This window comes from Nomia melanderi, chromosome 3 (assembly GCF_051020985.1).
Source record: "Nomia melanderi isolate GNS246 chromosome 3, iyNomMela1, whole genome shotgun sequence".
In the NCBI taxonomy this organism is placed as follows: domain Eukaryota; kingdom Metazoa; phylum Arthropoda; class Insecta; order Hymenoptera; family Halictidae; genus Nomia; species Nomia melanderi.
Genome location: NC_135001.1, coordinates 9,225,560 through 9,247,200, shown reverse-complemented (window position 1 = coordinate 9,247,200; position 21,641 = coordinate 9,225,560). Strand labels below are relative to the sequence as shown.

The 21,641-nt window shown below is 38.1% G+C and overlaps 1 protein-coding gene across 1 annotated transcript; it reads left to right on the top strand.

The window, feature by feature from the left end:
• Nucleotides 1-3,404: 3,404 nt before the first annotated feature.
• On the top strand, nt 3,405-7,879 carry LOC116429596 (uncharacterized). Its single transcript, XM_031982711.2, has 4 exons — nt 3,405-3,462; nt 4,484-4,717; nt 6,095-6,256; nt 7,632-7,879. The coding sequence occupies exons 1-4, from the start codon at nt 3,451-3,453 to the stop codon at nt 7,758-7,760; spliced, it is 537 nt and encodes a 178-aa protein (XP_031838571.1). The 5' UTR covers nt 3,405-3,450; the 3' UTR covers nt 7,761-7,879.
• The last annotated feature ends 13,762 nt before the right edge of the window (nt 7,880-21,641 follow it).

The window sequence follows — 21,641 nt, the reverse complement described above, 5'->3', positions numbered from 1 at the left end:
TAATAACGATTCACGGTATCGATACGGGGGACCGGCTCGAACTTGATCGATCATTTCACTCCCGCCGGATTTGCATCGATCGCGCTTTATTCGCAACTGTTTAACGATCAATTACACGGCTCAGTTTTGAGTAAACATGATTTATGCACTGCGAATCGCATTAAAACGCGTACGCGATTAATAACGGGATCTAGTCTCTCGTTCGAGATTTGGGTGACTGTTGGTACAAATGATCTAATACATTATGACTGAAGGCGTTGCGATGTTACTGCGTGAACACGTCGAATATCTTCCTGGTCGATCATTGACCGATTTTTCACGAAAAACTTTTCTCGTTTTTATATTGGACAGTTATTATATATACTTTCAGGTGCAAGTACGAACACGTTCCACTTCCAAGAATTTAATTATAGATAATTCGTTGCAAATGCACATAATCGTGACGAACGAGGAGCAACTTTTGATCAGTTTATATTCAACGCCATTATTTCACTGTTTCATAACACGAATAACTCAAAAAAGTGTTGGATATATCTGAACGTATTTATGTTATGATCGAGTGTATAAAATGGCACCAGGAAGTTGTTCCATTCGTGGGTATTGTTACGCGAACCTAAGAGACTTTCAGTCAAAACTTTCGTTTCAGGCCGCGAGGTCGATCGTGTCGCCCGATGGTTGTAGATCATCGTCGAAAATTTATTAGAGAAATCTGGAATAAATTTACCTTGCAAATCACAATTCAACGCCGTGTTAACACTAGGTTTACAAACACTTGTTTATTGTACAGATCATTCCATTATTTCTGGACAAATCAGTGTTCGTTCATTTAAATCCAGAAAATTAAAAATTTAAAGATGCACAATTCGGATGCGTATTCATATAATTGCATTAAACAGAGTCAGTGTAAACACTTACCAAACAATATATACGGTAGAAACATAAAATCCAATATCTAAAGTCCGTTACGTAAATCCAGTGTTAAAGGAAGCGAATTACAAATATAGAACGAAATCGGAGTGGAATTGAATCGTTGGAGTGGATACAAAGGAATGCTCTCGCGTATTCGTAGAATTCAGCGGGTAATTATCTAGGTATGCGATTAGTTTTGTGAATCTGAATACCGGGAAGGGTTCTCCGCATAATATATCAATTCTGTAGGAAGCACAAGATGATCGGAGTCGGTCGAGCCGCGCGGCGAAAAATCGGCCGGTGAGTGGAAAACGAAATCAGGAAATATCTGAGCTGGTTCGTAAAGATTTCTGGGCGTAATTTCCACCGGCTTTCCCGTTCCGTTAACGTCGACGCGAAACCTTTATCCGACCCGTTGCGTAATTCCGTCGCGGTTTCTTACGCGTACGCTCCTCCGACTTTGTGGAATTAATTGCGGTCGTCGATTACTTCTCGTTTGATCAGCTGCGAACTATTACATGAAATGATAATGGCTTGAAGCATTCATTACCGAACACGAACCGGTAACGCGGTTTCTGACCCACTGTTTTTCGTTTCTGTGACTCTCGGATAATGATTAATTCGGGTCGCTTGTTCTGGTGTGCAAGAGGAAATAATTGAATTTGTTCTCTATTCATCGTAAACTGTGAGATATGATACAATTAAGAGCCCGATAGCTTTCTTTCGCCTTTTGCGCAATTTTATTGAATGTTTCGGGTATTGGAAATCATGTATTACATAGTAGGACGTGCTATGAGTAAATGGAAATGAAAGTGCTTGTGGTAATTAGTTTAATTTTCTTTCGACAGTGTAACGAGAATGTTGGAAACTCATTTGTAATCGTAGAAACATTATCATTCAATTTGAATTGTGCCATTACTCTTTCATTCATCGTTATTCGTTATTACTGATTATTACATTATTACCGTAATGATCATTACTCATCATTACTGATTGATACTGTTGGAGAGAATGACGATCACGACAGCTGGTTTCATAAATCTTCATGTTCTTATGCCGTGGATGAAGCTTATGCACGAAACACACTCTCCCAGTAGAAGTAACCGGCAATGGACAGACACATCAGTCAGTTTCATCGTGTTCTATATTTTTCTTCCATTTTTCGTGTAATATCGTTCATTTACTGGTTAGACTACCAATTAAAAAGTACTGAACTGTATTGAGTATCTGTGGCATTACACGTAACTATTTTACCTGCATCGAAACATCACCTCCATACTTACAAACTTCATTAGATTACAAACACGTTAACCCTCGTTCACCGTTCATCTACATTCTCTGAATATATTTGCAATAGTAAATTATTATATTTCTTTAACTTACATAAATACTAAATCATGTTGCACAAGGAGATAAATGACAGTATAATACAACCACATCACAAGGGCCAAAGTGCACAGTAGCCAACGTAATGATCCGACATAGCTATTGAACAAATAAATCGTAGCAACACTAAGAAACTTATACGATTCAACAAAAACTACAGAGATATTCAATCCTACCAATCGAACAACAACAATAGACCACGCAGCAAACAACCGAATACCATCGAAGACGTTACAAACCGCAAAGAATATACATGCACCAACAAACGCATATAATGAAATAGAAAGCACAAAAATTCGCGATCCTACCAACCAACAACAAAAGGTCATGTAACAAATAAACGAAGAGTACCATCGGAAACTTTACAAACCACGAAGAGCATACATACACCAACAAACATATACAATCAAACGGAACCCACAGAATAATACTACCAACAACAAGAACTCCTCCAGCGAACAAGCAACTAATATCGAAGACGTTCATAGCCACAAAGGGATGCTCGCAAAGAGACCGTTGCAAATACAACGACAAAATACTTCAACAAAACAGACGCTGGTCGCGGAGCGTACTGCGGGATACCGTTCGTCAATCGTTTCCCAGGGTGTGAACCGATAGATCCGTCTTGTCGCGCGCGGATCGGTGCCGGGCACACGGTGTCTCCGTCAGAATCTCACGACCGGGTCCGCTCCTCTCGAAATACCGTCGAACGGATCGATCCTCGTTAAAGTGCCGCGAGCCGGCTCGAAATGCACGGTCCCGCCGCGCCGCACATACGCGCGCGCGCGCGCCATGTATCTGCATAAAGCGGCCCGCGCTCTATTTACCCGGGCCCCGGCCTCCGCGCACGTTTAACGTGTTATACAACATCGCATCGTGCACATTATGTATTATAATGTGTGACGGAATCGGCCGGCCGCGTATGTATCGATACCGGAGCGAGCGCGCGCGCGCGCGCGGGCCGCGGGTAAATAAGCGTACGGTAGGTGTGGCGATGGAACACCGAGCGGCCATTGGCTTCCCGTTGGCGGGGTGCACGCGCGAAATGAAAGTCAATTCCCTATATAAAGGGTGGTTTTACTCCAATGCGACAGAACCAATTTAATTTACCAACTCAAGACACACGCCAGCCAAAGTATTAGCCGCGCGGTCAAGATGAGGGCACTGGTACGTGGTTCACTCGAGTAACGCGGTTTTTCAAAAGAAGCTTCGAGTAAATCGCCGGTTCTTCGAACTTCATTGGGCTCGGAGATCTCTTTCGAAAGAAGCTTTTGTGAATTGTTTCATTGTAACGCTTGCAATTGCTTTCGAGCAATTATGTTACCGTGTTTATGCTCTTGACGAGTATGCCAGTCTCGATGAGTTTGGGAATTGAAGTTTTGGAAACTTTCGGGGCGTGTTGTAAAGTAATTTGTGATGTATTTCGGGAATCTTTTGTACGGGTCCTTTGGGGAGACGAGGCCGTTGAGAGATATCGCTCTTTGGGATATGTAAATGAGACGAGTGGTACGGGAATAAATGTTAAATGGAACGGAGAAGCTTTACTTGCGATTCTCGTTGTGATTCGAGTGACACGGTTAGCTAATCTCTGATTTTTACCGTGGAACTTCTTGAAAATCCAAAGTTGACGTATTTAAAATCTTCAATAAACAATGAATCGTTTGATGATCAGACAAGGAGTGCTTTGTACCTACAAAGTTCATTGTGAAAAGCCAGAAAATAATCTTCGAAACTCGAACTCCGAATTTCAATCTACCAAACTAAATTTATTCTATCAATTACTCAACATATTCTGAGAATCATAACACATGCTTACCCATTACGGATATAATAATCAGTTAAAAAATCACCAGTAATCATAATCCACTCATTAAAGACAACCTTTGGTCACTCGTGTTTCAGCCAAACATTAGCTTTTAATATCTAAAAATTGCGTGAACAAAAGTAGATCTCGCTTCCTTAACACTAGATGCACGGAACGAGCCATTCTAGCTTATATTGAATTTTATAAACATTAGTTGAAATAACCTGTATCTAAACGAACAAGCATCAATCTTTCCAGAAACAATAGAATAAACTGTACAGTAAATGTCCGTAAATCTAGTGTTAACGAACGATTCTAAAATGAATAAGATATGTTCAAATGAAAATTATGTTAAGCTCTTAATTAATTGTTTCTCCCTCGAAGGTATGCATAATGTTGATCTCCATGGCGTTCGCCGAGGACAAGGCGGTCCAGAAGCGCGGCCTGCTGGACCTGGGTTACGGTGGTTATGGACTCGGATTGGGAAGCGGCCTGCTCGGTGGTGATCTCGGCGGACACGGTCATGTCGCGGTCGCCGTTCAGGAAAAAGCTGTTGCCGTTCCAGTTGCGGTTCCGAAACCGTACCCAGTCGCTGTCGACCGACCAGTCCCGGTTAAGGTGAGAAAAATCCGCGTGAAACTTACCTCGAGCGCGTTGTTACTAAACCCTTCACGCTCTATTAACTCTCAACGCCATTTTTTTCTCTCTACCCTCCCTGTTCCGTGATCCACGAGGTTTCCATGAATCTTGGAACGGCCGATCAAGTCGGTTCACGGTGAGAAACCCAATGTGCCGGGGCCGTTGAGCAACTCCATTTGCGTTCGAAGTCGTAAAAGCCACCTGAAACCGTGTTTCCATTAAGGAATTTCATAAACACTGGAAATTGAATAATCGATACGTGCACAGACAACACGTGGCGTTCGGTGGAACACTTCAGACGGAAATCAACCTTTAAATATAGACGTGCGGTCTCAGAGATTTTTAATGGTTGTTAGTAGCGAGAATATTTACCATTAATCGATAATTTTCGAAGTTCCATAGTTAAAGGTTAATAAGAGTCGGGACGTATGATATTATTACATAGTGTTGTATAATATATACTCCGAACTCTTCTCATTGAGTTTGTGTTTCTTTATTTTGATCGGCGCAATTTGGGAATAGCGGTTTAACACTTAAATAAACGCGTAATTTTTCCGGTGATTTTCCCGCAATTCTTTAAAATTGAATGCACTTAGGAAAACGATTAGTTTTGAGAATAATGTTTATTTTGTTCGGTGTTGAAGCGGGTCCTTAATACAAATTTCTCTTTCATTACGATTTCTCGTCGACCTAGCGCGTTCTACGCGCAAAAAGGCGATTAAACGATATATAATAATGCATTCAATTTCCTATTTAATTTTATTTCAATTTTAATTTCTCGCAGTGAAGGATATTAAATGTATAGTAAATCGGAGATAGAGCACTGAAACATATCGATTCTTATTGATTTCTTTTCCGAGATTGTACCTCGTATAAATAACACATACATGAATACATTTATTGTAGATCTCATATCGATAATTACTGCTGAGCCATAATTAAGTTATATTTAGCTTTCAGTTTATATGCATTCATGCATTGTGCAGAACAAAATTTTCTAGAATCTCACTTCCTTCCGAACAAATTATTAATGGCAATATAATTATATCAATCATAGTTGAGAAATAAATCACAGAGCAAAAGGTTACCGATGACCGGAGCTTCCAAATTACTTGAAAACGATTGTAATTCGTAAGATAACTGTCGTTGAATGAAAATGTTTAATAATGTAAATAACTGGATCACAGTGTATCCTAATAATTATGTGCCAACTAATTGATAATTGTTGCTTTTTATTTTTGCTACAATGGAATAAGTGATACATAAAACGCTGAAGTCTCGCGTGGCAATTAGCGTGTTAATTGAACGTTTCTACAGAAATATGAATACAAAATCACGGTGCATTACCATTTTCAGGTGCCAGTAGCTGTCCCGCAACCGTACCCGGTACCAGTGGAGGTACCCAGACCATACCCAGTGGTCCAGACCCAGACCGTCCATGTTCCAGTCGATAGGCCGGTCCCAGTCACGGTTCCAGTTAAGGTGCCCGTGCCCGTGCCCGCTCCATACCCCGTCAAGGTAAGCCGAATCGATCGATACTCCCGATTTTGCTCGTGATTCCGTTAATTAGTCGTGGCCCACGCTGATTTCGATCGCGATAACCTCTTTTATCGTGCCCGATCGAAACCGCGGTCTCTGTCTCACTGTATTAACACCGGATTTACTGAACGAGCCAATTTAACTTATATTGACTGTTATAAACATTATTTGGTAAATACTTGAAACGATTTTCATTGACGCAACAAATATGTATCCTAACTGTCTACTTCTAAACCTCCATTTCCAAAATCTTAATGAACGAATATCAATTTCTCTGAAACCGGTGGAATAAACTGTACAGTGAATGTGCGTAAACCTAGCATTGACTCACTTGCATCTGCAAGCGGAATGATCCGCGGCCTGTATTGTTTCGAATTTGATTAATATATAGAGCGCCTTAAGTTTTGAAGTTCCGTAATTGGTTCGTAGTGAAGAAGTATAATGGATATTTAAATCAAGATGAACTCTAAGTAACTCGATAGATTAGATATCTATATTTAATCGGTCATACATGTTTTGATTATGGTAATACGGTTAGTTGTGCAATTAGAGTCCGGACGGAAACGGATTAATTTCAATCGCATCGTGAGAACATTCCTTCGCGAATTTCGAAGCGATGACATTAGACTCCGAGTAAGTATAAACGTATCTTCTCTCGATCTCTAATACGAATCAATGGGAATCGATATTATCGATAAGAAAGAACACATACATAGGGGTGACTTTTAATTAAAGCAATCATTTTCTATACGGAACTAGCAACCATAACGCGAGTTCTATCAAGTTTCTTTTTGATCATCTTTATCAATTCCTACTGGTTTCGCATTATATTGGCCGCTGACCAGTGGATCATTAAATTCTGCTGGAGAGTTCTGTTTCTGTTTATTCGAAGCTCGGATTACGCTCCATTTTTGCGCGATAAAATTCTTCAAACGATAATCCTGTACACAGGGAGATAATTGTGTTCGGATTTCATTATTTGCCATGTTTTGTCGTTCATTTCTCAATCAGTGCACGTTGAATTTAATTATTGCTGTCGATTGTTAAATTGAATGAACTGAGACAGCTGGAGAATCGATTACCGTGGTGAGGTATGTGTACCAATAACTAATTAAATAAGGCTATAAGAACCAGCTTGTATGTAAATATAAATATTATATTATAAGTATTTTATACATAACACTTATATCAAAATATTCATATTAAATATTTTATATATAATACTTATATCAAAATTTTCATATTAAGTATTAATTACTTACGTCTGTATAATCTTAGGTTAGATATGGGTACACTTACAAACGTGCATTACATGTACAAACATTTAATCACTATTTTTTCTTTTCGTTTTCAGGTAGCCGTACCTCAGCCCGTCCCAGTCGCGGTTCCTCACCCAGTTCCAGTCGCGGTTCCACATCCTGTTGTCGTTAAGGAAACGGTTCCCGTCCTTGTTAAGGGACACGGCTATGGACACAGCTACTAGATGAATTTTCCCCCTTAGCCACACATACCCCACTCTCCTCACCTAACCGCCCCCGCAGCATCGCAAAAGACATCATGACGAGCGCCGTACCAAAACACGTTCTCCTTCTACCGTAGTAACTACGCTATTCATGAAATAAATTGATTTTATAAATGTTTTTTAAACAAACGTCTGTTTATTCTTTATGGCGAGGTTCTCGCCCTCACCAGTCCCTTCAACCTTCGAAATGCAGATAACCGTTTGATCTTGTAGTAGAATTTCAGTTTTACGCAAATTCCACTAAGAAATTCTGCATTAAATTTTATGCATACGCTGCGTGAAAGTTGAACATAAGAATCAACACACTATTGACATCTGCCAGACGTCATTTATCATCTTCCATTTCAGTTTTATTAAATACATTTTCTATTTTACAGTCCATGAACATTGATATAACAAAGTACCGTTCACTGAAATAATATCAGTTCAATAAAATGTTTGATCTAGTAAAATAGTTACACTTTTCTGAATAGAAACATATTATTAACAATGTGTTAATTATATGGGAAGTTGAAGGTTATACATTTTATAATTGAAAAGATGGCAAACATTATAGTCGCTAAACATATTAGGAAAAAAGAGGCTGTAAAAAATAAGAGGTCTGAAAGGAACAAGGAAATGTTTAAAATCTCATAGACGTCGTTCTTATCATGGGAATAATTTATCGATTGTATATGTTATGTACAACGCATTGTGTCAAGGAGTACATAACATGTAATAAATTTTATAACATACAAGGATAGACCGAAACGAACCCTAAGTTCTCTGGGCGAAGATCAGTTAGTACGTAATAATAAAATATTTAGATGTCTGGGTCCTATCATAAAATTTACGATCGACGCTTACACCTGAGAACCGTCGAAAAAATTTTTATCCACACGAGTCCTGAAACTTGGCGTCCGTGTTCGCTCGAGACGGCGACATTTTTATTTTAGAACTAAATCTCGCAAAGGACATCGAACTGGTTTCCAATAATTAGACTGCAGACGTTTATGCTAATTCGCAGTTTTACAAGCTGATTTGTAAAAATGGAAATTAATGAATTCATCCCGATTGCTAATGATTTCGATTCAGTATAAATCGAAATAACAGATTTCCAAGGTTTTTATTCAAATCTTTGTACTAATTATTTTAATGTTGAATAAATGCTAATATTCGAAAGGGTTACTTATACGTTTTAAAAATCAGACTTTCTTATCTGTTCTCTAAGTATATTCATAATTTTAAGCAGCATTAAAAATTCACTCCATACTAATTCAATTATACGTGTACGTCTAAAACGACATCGAACGATTTATCTTGTCAATCATGCATGCTAGATGTATCATGATTAACAACTCTCTATACACATCCGCACTACCTAGGCAAACATTGATTTCAAAATTTCGACGTAATATATCGGGGTCATTAAAAACTTGAACTAAAAGATATTAAAAAATTCCAAGACATTCATTGTTAATTATCTCATTGAAAGTGCAATTTTTGAAAAACTACAATTTCTATGTCTCATTTCTAAAAACTTTTCAATGACAATTGAAAAACCATCTTTCAACATCTACCCCCCACAATCATTTAAATTGTACCACTTCTTCGAACCATTCACCTTCAAATATACCTCTCAAGGATCACGAGGATTGTGCAATGGCCATTATCCACACGAATCGTTCTATTCACGCGATGTAGACATCTGATTCCTGTTCCGAAAAATCGGGTCGAGTATACAGTCCGTCCGGTAGGAAATTACGCAACGCGCGAGACTCGCCGAAAACGATCCCGAAGAAATGTTGGACAATCGAGTGTCGTGTCGTGTCGCGTCGGCCGGTTTACAGTCGCGCAATATTATAAAGTGTCCGGTTACATTATTCCAATTTCTTTTCTGGCCTCTCGCTCGACTGACGGGAGAGCCTTCGGAATCGGGCCAGATTCCTTGAAAACCGGCATTGTTTCTCTAGCTGCTGTACATTCACGCGTGGCGAAGGCTGACGTAACTGTTCGTAAATATGTGTTCGAAATCCGTGCTAAAGGACTTGGTTCACGGACTAGAATTCTCGTTTGTTCGATCGGACGATCGTTTTAAGGTCGCCGCCCATGTAAGAGTGCAAGAGTAAATTAGCTTGAATTATAACCCTTTGCACTCGACAGTTTCCCACTAGAAATATTCGACGTTTTCCAATAAGATACAGACGACGTTCTCTTTGAAATCGACCAATGAGGAAACATACATGAATCAAGAAACAAAGTTATTGTACTACAATATTTCACATATGGATGCATTACACAAAGCTTAATATTATGCATGACTCTATAATCTTTCTACGACAAATTAAGTGGTGACTGAGAGTCACCTGTCGACTGCAAAGGATTAACGTTGATATGTTTGCATTATGCATTTAAAAGAATTTTTATCAGAATTGCAGAATTTAGAGAATTTCTTAAACTTCTATGAAAAGTCTATGAAAAACTGAATTTTATATCGAAGTCTTAAATGCTGTAAAAGAGGAAAGCTTGAATATTATAAATAACTATGTATGGTTATTTAAATAATTTAAATTTTAACAAATTATCCATTTGGAGCTTCCGATTTTAGATACTATAGCTCGATTAATTATCTCGGCGACCTGATCGCGTTAACAGTTATTCAACAGTTGCATGATTAATTCATTGACAGAGCTCCCAGACGAATCGGAATGAACTGTCTCAGACGTTTTATTTCGTAACTGCTGATAACGGAAAGAAATTTTTGCAAGAAATCGTTCCATCAGGAACGTGTCAGATATCGAAGAAAGTGTATTTTTATAAGAATCATTTTATAAATTCTATAAGAAGATCAAAAAGGATCACTGTAACTGCCCAGTAATTCCAGTGTTAATTTCGAACTTCCATGCACCCTTCTTCTACTCTCCTTATCGACTAACAATATTATTACATCCATCTCTTAAAAGATCAATTTACAAAACCCATCAAATCAACGAATACCAATTTTCATAAACATTCATGAAAAATTTACATTAATTTTGATTGATCCAATGATAGTAACACATGTCGCGATCACCTCCTTCGCATGCTCTATTTTCCAGGATACACACGAACAGTTCTAGTAACGATTATTGATTATATATTATTTATTATATATTATATTATCCTATATTACATCATGTATGATATATAAATATATATATATATATATATATAAAATTATATATAGTTCATATTAATAAATTTATTATTATATACCATGTAATGGCATATTATTGCATATCATTATATTCCATTCTCATATTTTCTTGCAAAAAGTCGATATAAACCTTTTGTAATTTTGGCCGCTCAATCGGGCAAATACGCCAGTGTGCATGACAGCGACACATGGCCGACGATTTTTAGCCAGCTAAAATGTCCTGTTCGCGGACCCGCGTATTAATTATGTGCGAATGAAAATGTTTTGACACATCCTCCCGCAACAGGCCATTACTATATTTTTACGAGCCGCTATCTGATCCCTCATTGTGTAGAAACTACCCACGAAGCTGCCCGATTCGCGTACCGCGGAACCTTGACTGCGATTTCGCGCGATCCCAGAACCTAACCCGGCACACTGAACTCGTCGGTGTCTCACGACGAAGAAGAACAGGGAATGCGGGTCACGACGTGAACTTTTCCGCCGGAGTTTCCCCACTTCCCTTTCTCTATATATAGACTTGAAGGCTTTTTATTAGTGCTAGACGAAAGCCTCGCGGGCCTATAGATTTTCCAGGAAAGCCGGGTGAAACGAATTCCTGACCAGTCATGGCGGGCTTCTCACTCGATTGTTCCACTGCGGAACGAGTTCTAGCAACGGACACGTGTTGCAAACAGCTACGTATACAATGTCAGTAAAAAATGTAAACTTGATGACTGAGTCGAACTGAATGAAAGATTTTATAAAATGGAATGTAGTCCATCATGTATACTTGATTAGAAATTGTTTATTTTGAAGTTTGAAAGCATGATCTAGATTGTTGAAATGTGTTTTTGGAATGATGCTTGGAAATGATAATAAATACTACATTTTATTTTGAACTGTTTATTCTACATTTCAAAAGTGAGATGTTCGTCTCGATGAGTGTTTGAGGTAATAATATTTAAAGTTGCTAGAATTAGAAAATAGTGAATACATTTTATTATAAGTCTTGAAAATAAGGTGACTTATAACGATGACTTTCTAAGATAATGGAAATGATATTTGCTTTAAGAGAACCGAAAAAGAGTCGAACCGAAAATTATTAATTTTCCATAAACATAAATAAAAAGAATTCTACCTTTCCTCTGTTATCGAGAATCACTCGACGATTGGTGTTAGATAAACGAAGTGTACAGGACACCGTGTAACAAGATAATCAAAGAGAAAAGCGGGTGCAGCGCGCAAGATCCCAATTACTATATAATTTGACCGGTCTCGTCACATCCTCTCATTCACAGCGCAAGTTAATTACAATAAACAATCAAGCCGCCTCTTCATCGGCACCACGCCACGCACTGTTCATCTCCATTCATTCCCGAATGCGACGCGCAACCGATTATTAATTTTTCGAAAGTGCAACGCGGGGGACATCATTAAGCGTCGCCGCATTCCGATCACCTTGCAGGATCAGCTAATTAACGTGAATCTCAATCGTCGACCTTGCCACGCCGACAACACGTACCCACCACACCTGAAAATAACATTCTAGCCAAACCAGCGAAACGGTCTTCGAAACCAAATGGATTTTGTTTGCTCCTGTTATCTTTATATACTCGTTCCTTCTCGTTTCCACTCGTAACTTAACCCTTTACGATCTTGATACGGCTCACGGTTGCCAATTGATTTTTTCATTTGGAGCAGAGCCAGAAAAGTCGATATTCAATGTTTAATTTTTACATATGTAATGCAATAACTTGCGAAGCTTTGATATTGGTTCTGTCCCTTGATTTATGCCTGATTTATCTTTCCCTTGGTTTATAAAGAATTACTTTCTGCCATCGATGTTTCAAAGGAAAATGATGGATATGTATAGCAAACCAAATTTTCGAATTGTTAATTAAATATTCATTTCTCCTGCGATTTATTTTTCAGTTTTCGGACCAAATTCTATTGCAGTTCTAGGACTACCGAGCAAATTAGCTTTTTGTCAATTTTTATTATAGGACCTTGAAGACCGCGTCTATTGAGATTTCAATTGATTTCTAAATGCTCGGAACTCTAGATCTAGAATTCATTTTGAGTATTAATCAACTCGGAGAATCATCTGAAACCTTTTCAACAATTCTAAAAGAAGAATTCAGGAACAAGTCATGTTGACCCATCTGGTAGTTCCATTGTTAAAAGAAAGCGTGAAAGAATGGGGTTACAATTGCTCGCGACTACTTCGAAAGTTAGAAATCAGAACCCAATATACATTGACGAAACCCTCCAACGAAGACATTAAACCGATTGAAAAGGTTTATCGGGTGATCGACAGTGAAATGAATGCGGGCTATCAAGACAGACGCCACATACTTAGCTCGTTATCTCCGTTGCTTGTAATGGCTGCCGAGCACTCAACTTTCATCAATAAAACAGTCGACGAATATTATTCAACGTGTCGCGTTATATTAATATTAATATTATTATACATATATTAAATATTTATTGAATAATATTAATCAGTAAACATTTAGTCGAGCACTCAAATTTCATCGATGGTTGACGAAGATTTCCAACGCGTTGCGTCGCGTAGATGTCGCGACGCAAACTGAAAAAAATGAGTAACACTCGTGCCGTTACCGAAAAATCTGTGGATTATACAATAAGCCTAGCGGACACGCACGCCAATTATGTAAGAACTGCTCGAGCATACGGGAGCAAACAGGGACGATTTAAAGACAGATTTAAAGGAACGAGTTTCCTTTCCTGCGCGTAACTCATATCTCAACGAGCGTAAATTTCACATCGAATTTCTGTCGTCGGGTTAATTTTACGCGGCTCCCGCCTTTAAACACACCTGACAAGTATTTTCTGCAGCGGAGGCGGGCATTCTTTGACATAATTCGCAAAAGCCTGTGTATCATATGGAAACAACATCATTATTTTAGTGACCGCGTACATCTCACGTAATATTTCCCTTAAGAACACTTTCATTTGCTGAATATGTCATTTTAACACATTCGTAGCTCACTAATTGTAAGTATCAGCTTTTGAGAGCACGAATGTGTGTAATTATTACTGTTACAATTTCGAATATCTGTAAAAACCGAAAGTTTCAACTTATCAAAAAGGGAGAAGCGAAAGATGCAATTTTTCAAGTTTGTTCTGAAATATTATGGACATTTATAATATAGAAGCTATACCTCACTGTATCGTATACCTAAAATGCAATAATCCCGGACAACTGATTAAGCAATAGATTAAAAATTCCTCGGAAACCTAAGTACGGAATATCTTAATCTTATTAGATGGGTCTAAACAAAACGTGAATGAGAGATAATAGTTTACAAGAAGGCCCGAATCACATATTTTCATCCAACCGGATGTGTATTAAATAGAAAGGAGACTGTATTCACAGCGTCAAAATAGAATTACGTTCCTCCAGGCGGAGGCATTGAAATAAAAGCCCATTGACCATTCATAGATTTATTAAACGCGATTCCAGCTAATAATTATGCAAATCTGCGCCGCCGGTTGCAGTGGCGATTGAATCTGACAAATTTTTTTCTCATCGATCTTTCGGACACTTTCGGCCCAGGTCGGTTAGGGTAACAAATTACGACCCACTATGGAACGGTGGTAGGTCTAAATTATCTTATGTTTCATCGGGGGATAGTGTTGTGACCTGGAGAAAACATTGTACGTCTGAAATTTGAGTGAAAATATTGTTAGAAGTGCAGGAAGGTGACCTTGTCTTATTCGTCTTATTACTATGTACTATTACTATTTTTGTCGTTGTTGTCATTATCATCATTAGTATTATTACTACTATTATTATTATTATTATTATTATTTTTTCATTATTACTTTATTTCTGACATATTTATAAATTTGCAAAATAAGGATCATTCTGTATAAAAAGGAAATAGTTGAATGCCTAGAATAAAATTTTTTCGTTTCAAGGGTCGATTTCAAAGATACCTAATTACAAAATTTATGACACCTTTATCACACCTGGTTGGATAACTGTCAACGAAAATCAACTTATAGCTCAATTTAAAGGTTATTTTTAACTGTCCACCAAATTCATTCTAACAAATGATGTTCTATAAATTTCAACGATTAGAGGCTGCTTTTACACAAAATTTCTAAATACGAACGATAGCTCCCGTGTGGCTTCGCAAAGTTTCTCTTTTCGTCATCAAATCGTTCCATGTGCCTCGATCTCCTGATCTTGTAATAGAAGTTATTTTGGAAAATGTGTAAGCGGTGGATCCACTCAGATCGTCAATGCTTTAATTTATTAGCACCGTAAACTTCGGCGAAATGTCTTTTTGCGGCGGATGTCGCCGCGTTGTGAAACGTTAACGTGCCAGATGTATCTTTCAGCAGTAATCTACCTACTAATATGAAATTTTGACCAGACACTAGCAAAACAGTAACACATAGAGTAAATACTGGAAACTAAAAGCTTGAAAATGGACAATTAATGAAATTGATTTTTGAACAACTGGTTTGATTAATTTGTAGATTAGTGTGATTAACTTTTTAACAGTTTATTTGTTTAAATAATGGATAGCAATATTGTATCAATGAAAGTCGAGCTGAACATTTACCACATAATGTTTATAAAATTTCATGTGCGTCGCATTGGCGAATTCTGTAAATCTACTGTTAACGTTCAAGTATATTTATTCCTTGGCTGTCAAACAGAAAATAATTCGTCTTGGTCTACCGTGTCCATTACGACAAATTACCACTCGAGAATATATCGTAACAAGGCTACAGCGCGAAATTTAAGGTCACCGGGAAAGTTTCACACAATCTCCATGTGTGACCTTCAAAACGACCAAGTTATTCCCGTGAAAAATGTTTTCGATCCAGAACCCGTTTCGAAAAACACATTAATTAAGACAACGACGGTTACAAAACAGTGTACATTACAGAAGGAATTCCAGTTCGATAGAACTAACGACGCAAGCGGCGTGTATTTATGAAGACAGATCAATTCAACGTCTAAGATTCTTACAACACCGGGACTAGCCTGTTCATTACTGATAAACCGATAGTTTTCACAAATGTGTAGCTCCTAAATATCTACAAAAAAGAGTGAATGCAATATTGCATTATGCAATATGCAAAATAAAATTTGAACACAATCTCGCCTTACCTTTTCATATTTTGTAACTCCATTATAACCAACAAAGCGAAAGTGAAATCAGACGTTTTTAATTCTCAGCTTTAATCCAAAATAAATACACCTCTCGTAATAGAATAATTAGCAACAAACGTTCACTCATTCCACCTTCAATTAAAGTTTATCTAAAAACAATCAGTCCATTTGAAAGCATACCTTTTCTCCGTTGAAATTCGGAGATTAGGTTTCGATGGGACCCGCTAGACGGAACACGGTAATGGGAACAATTTATCGGCATTTATGTATATTCCGGAATTTCATGCTCCATTGCTCAATTGGTCGGACCTCGTGCGAGGTGTCGCGATTCTTCGATACGTCGAAACGAAGTCGACTTTCTTTCTGGATAAAGTATGCGTTTACCTGGGCCACAGGTGAAACCCGTGGCGCCGGGCTGGGTTGGCCGTACCGGCGTGCAATAATAACGGCCCTTTCTCATTTTCATGACAATAAACGACATGTACGGCGTCGTAGATCGCGTCGATACGGGGCCGACGTAATTCCTGCCTGAAACTTTTCGTCTGTTCCTGTGCACACGCGATAGTCGCGTCGGCTACACGCGATAAACGGCACCGGCCGAACAAATTGGTACTTTTTGTTCACCGTACAATGGTTAATAAAGGGGCACGCATGGCGAGATACAATGTAAACTGTGACGTTACGGCAACGGTATCGTTTATTTGGCAATTCTATAAACGATATCGTTGCCGTTTTCTTTTTACGGAGTCGGCTTATCGGTTTAATCTTTTACCGTTTGATCCCGGTTTCGATAATGTGGGTCATACTTGGCGCAGAAGATTCAAAGAGATTTAATATTCTTTTTGTATAAGGAACGCCTAATTTTCAAGAAACGAATTTTGATAGTGAATGAATTATTTGATTATTATTATTATTATTATTATTATAACCTTGCGTAGATACTATTAACAAGAATTGGGATTGCATGAGGTTTCATTTGTTACGAAGGCTGAGGGAATGATACAAGTCGTTACTAATTTCTAATTGTTGTTAATTATCAATTGCCAACTATTAACTATTAGTTACTACCAATTAGCAATTATTCTGAATTATAATTTGACAATTGCTAACTATTCTTAAGTACCAATCAGCAATTGCCAACTATCCTCAATTATTAATTACCAACTACCCACCATTACCAAGTACCAAGTACCAACTACCAACCACTACCAATTCTAACACCCCAAATACAGTTTCAACGACACTAAAAATTCATATTACATCCACTTAAATACGTTTGAAAACGTTGCAATCCCAAGGTTCCAAACTTTCCGTTCCAATTCAATTCTTTTTCGCTCCGCCCAATTTCCAATCGTATTCACCGCACCAACTACTACATTCCGCGATCGAAGAAGACGACAACAACAACAACAACAACAACAGAGACCGACTCGTCGGGGTAAGACAGCCGCGCAATTGAAACGTGGAATTTTTGTCGATTTCGCTGCACCGCGGCGCGGTTGTGAAATCGCGACGATCGGGCCCATCTTGAGCGTGTAACAAACGAAGCGTGGAGGTTTGTGCGTTGAAAAGAAGGGAAAAGGACAAAGCCAGTTTCCGGTGTCGAAACACACTGACCGGGAGACGATTTATGCAACGCACGACGTGCGTGTACCTATCCCCTACCATTTTTTTCGCGCCGCGGCACGCCGCCCCGCTTACCCTCGTTCCGAAATTATCTAGACCCGTGACCGATCAAACGGCCGCGATTATTAGGCGAAAGCGATTACAAACCGGAATCGCCGTTGCGCATTGATCGGGTGAAAACGATCAGCGCTCTATTGAAAACAAAATTCGTTTCACCGTTTACTTACGGGCCGTTCATAATAATTGCCGCGAAGATTTCACGCGTCGTTGATGGTGTTGCGAAAAACAAACTTTAGAGGGTGTTTCTTTATTCGAAAGAAATCGGAACGTCGAATGATTAACGCGTTAATGTAATAATAACGGAAATTAGCGATAATAGAAATTAGTAATAATAGAAGTTAATAACAATAGAAGTTAGTAATTCTATAAATGAATAATAATACAAATTAATTAGAAGTTTAAAGACTAATGACTTTAAATATCAAAAATTCCATTACTATAGAAACTTTCCTACATGATTATTTATTTTCCATTATTGAAATTGTAAATCGAACATTTCTATAAGCAATTTTGTACTTAAAGGCAACTGCGACTTACAATACTTGTATACGCAGCAATCCACATTACTCGCGATTCCGTGAGCCCTCGTCGTACGAAATATCCGAAACAAGACGTTCACTCACCGCGAGTCGATATCCGCTCCAATTTCCCCCCAATTTCCCATCTCTGAAGGAACCGGCCGACAAAACGAAACAACAAAATACATGAACCCGTCCCTAAAACCAGTCCTCGACCACCGATCACTCACCGGCTCACTCGAAATGGCACCATGGGCATTCGACGGTGTACAATTTTACAAGCGATGTGAACTTGAGTGTCCCAGTCAACCTTCTTTCCCTTTTGCAGTATTCCGCGTCATGAAGGTTACCCTTTTACGTCATTCTTTCTTTTCTTTCGGAAAGTGAAGGTACAGGCTGACGTTCAATACTTAAAACAGACACGTAACCATTGCGGAACACATATTAATTGTGTTGTTCACACGACGAACTTGTCACTTACGCTTTTAACATATTTAATTCTGATTCTGAAATATATAATTGACGTACAATTCATTTTATCTCCCCACTTTCTCCATCTCTTGTCTCAACATTAATCTCTTTGGTAATGGAATTATTCAATCTTTCACCTTGATGGCGGCCTTGTAACATTAACGCGTTACATTTTACTCGCGATATAAAGATTTAACTCAGCGATAAACTCACTTACGATAAAACGACTTTCTCGATTAAATATGTAACTACCGTACACGTTTCTGGCGATTCTTATTTCAGGATTATAAGAATTATCGGGTTAGCTAATAAGTCATTTACATCTCAATGTGACATTTATTTTATAACCAACGAATAAATATTACGAACGAGTGAAATACTTTGTATAGCAACATAAAGTTTCGAAGTCAGATAAGCAACTCATATTTCGGCATAGTAATTCAAGAATTTACAAACAGAAGAAAAGTCTTTGTCCAGTCTAATATTTCGAAGGTATTAAACCCCATTAAACGTTCCAAAGGGTTAGAAAAATCAATTTTATCCCTGTGGTGAGATCGATTCATCGATCAACGATGAAACAACAGTTCTCTTAACAAGAACAAAGTGAACTAGGAGGAGATCCAGACGTTCGGGGTCCGATCGGGCACTCTAGATCGGAATGCCCGGCCGATCCCTCCGACAAAGGGGGTTAGTTCTGCCCTAGGATTGGAGGCTGGAGCTTTAAAAAATTCTCAGCTCTGTTTTGTTCTATTTTTTTCTAAACTCTGTTTCGTCGTTTTCGCTTGTGCACTGTCGGGTGGCTCTCCGTCTGTCCGTTCGCCCGTAATAAGCCAGCGTTTCTCGGAACAAGCATCTTTCCTCGGCGTTATTCAAAGTGTCAGATGCAAAATTTGAAATTCATTGCGCCCGTCGAGGACTATTAATTATACTGTCCAACGGGTTTCAACGTTTTTTACACTCTTCAACGGTTAATATGCGGGGCTCGTAGATTTTCGTTCGATGGATACGAGCTTGAAGTTTGCTTTCCTCTATCATTCACAATTCGCGGAGAATTTCATTTTGAAGAGGAACGTATCGAACTTTTGACTTTAAAAATTTGTTGATGCAGAACTATAGATTCTTGATACAGGATTATAATAGATAAATTTATAAATTTGAACATTTTATATTGTCTTCTTCCGTCGTATCAGAATTAAATTTTGAGAAATTTAATTTAGATAATATGGTAGATGATAGCAGGAATTTTCGAAACTTATGTTTTCCTATATTTCTTTCTTTCTATATTTACTATTTCTATGTTCTTTTCTATTTTTATTTCTTTCTATATTTATTATTTACATAATCTTTCCTACATTTGTAATAAAAAAGAGACGCTACATTATTAAAAATATTCAACAGGTATAACTAATCAAAATTTCTGCTAAACAATGTCCCAAACGAGATACTGATCAGCTCAATATGTCAACCTTGTTGCCTCGGTCGTAGCGTGTGAGTGGAATTGCCACGAAAAAGCTGTTTTTTAAAGAATTTAAAAATATTATCTGATTGCAGGGCCAACCGAGTATTTCCCGGTGTCGAAAAATTGTCTCGTTTCACGACCGGTTACTCAGAAGTCCGAATTTCTGTCGATAGACTCGCCCGTGAATCCTTGAACGCATGTTTAAAACATGAAGCGTTAAAGCGATTTCATTAATCGCGGCTGTGCGAATTATCCCATTGGATTGCGGTGAAATCAAAATGTTTTTTTCCCTCGGTGACTGTTTCGCGTGTCGACTCATTTGAATGATGTATTCCGTTCGAATGCATGAGAAAAAGTTGACTTGAATGAATTTTCATGATGATTTGAATCCCAGGATGGATCGGATCGAACGAAATGTCCTTATTTACAGAGAATTGGGTTTTTATATTTTTGATGAACAGCGTCCAATTTTTTCAGCGAGGAATTTCGGCAGCGATCAAATCACCCGTCGAATAAAAAGTGAATTTGAATATTTCAGTGGAACATGCTTGATGATGCACTTGTAACTTTCGAAATTTCAATGTAGTTTAATTTTCTATAGTGTTTAGTAATTTTATATGTTTATGCGATACAACAAGTAATTCAATTATTTATTACTATTAATTACTACTCATTATTAGTTAATATTATTTACTACTATTTATTATTACTTAATATCCACTATTATTACCTCTATCGTCGCTGACCGACAAAATGCACATCAAATGTAAAAAGTTCATAGCACTTTTATAAAAAGGAACTTGAACACTATACCAAACCAAATTAAAAACATATTTTTTTACATTTTTCCGAGCGTAGTACCGTGTTCTAAACAATCCCAGCATGGGATCCCAGGCATGAAAACGCGTAAATATGCAAAGAAGACCTTCGCAGGACATTCGGGACCCTTCTTTAAAAAAATAAAAGGCTATGTCGTTTTCGAGCGTTGTCGTTAAAATGTCCTTTTTGATATTTTACGATACCCTTTCCACTTTCGAAATAGTTTCGCTGTTTTCTGATACACCGGCAACCGAAAAAGCAGAAGCTCACGTCACTCTATTAGCATAAAATTTTAGTTGCGATGAAAAAAAGCTGATATCATTGGCCGCGAAGGAGTTTTAGTATCGGGGCAATCTTTATCTCGGCTGAAAATAAAAATGAAGACGAGGAGCAGAAGAGCGAACCCTAGTTTAATAATAACCTTTGTTTAATTGCATCGAGTTAAGTTCACGTGTTCATGAATTTGCTCGAGCAATTGTTAACCGCGATGTCAAAACGCGGACCGACACCCTCTAGTTCACCGTTTCGAACAGGTGTTCAGTTAACGAGCGAAGTTACGTGAAATTCCTTGAAATGT

Bases quoted from the DNA above. Each gene is read 5' to 3' on its own strand.
- LOC116429596 (XM_031982711.2), top strand. The intron at 4,718-6,094 runs GTGAGAAAAATC...TACCATTTTCAG, and splicing joins ACCGACCAGTCCCGGTTAAG to GTGCCAGTAGCTGTCCCGCA. The intron at 6,257-7,631 runs GTAAGCCGAATC...TTTCGTTTTCAG, and splicing joins CCGCTCCATACCCCGTCAAG to GTAGCCGTACCTCAGCCCGT.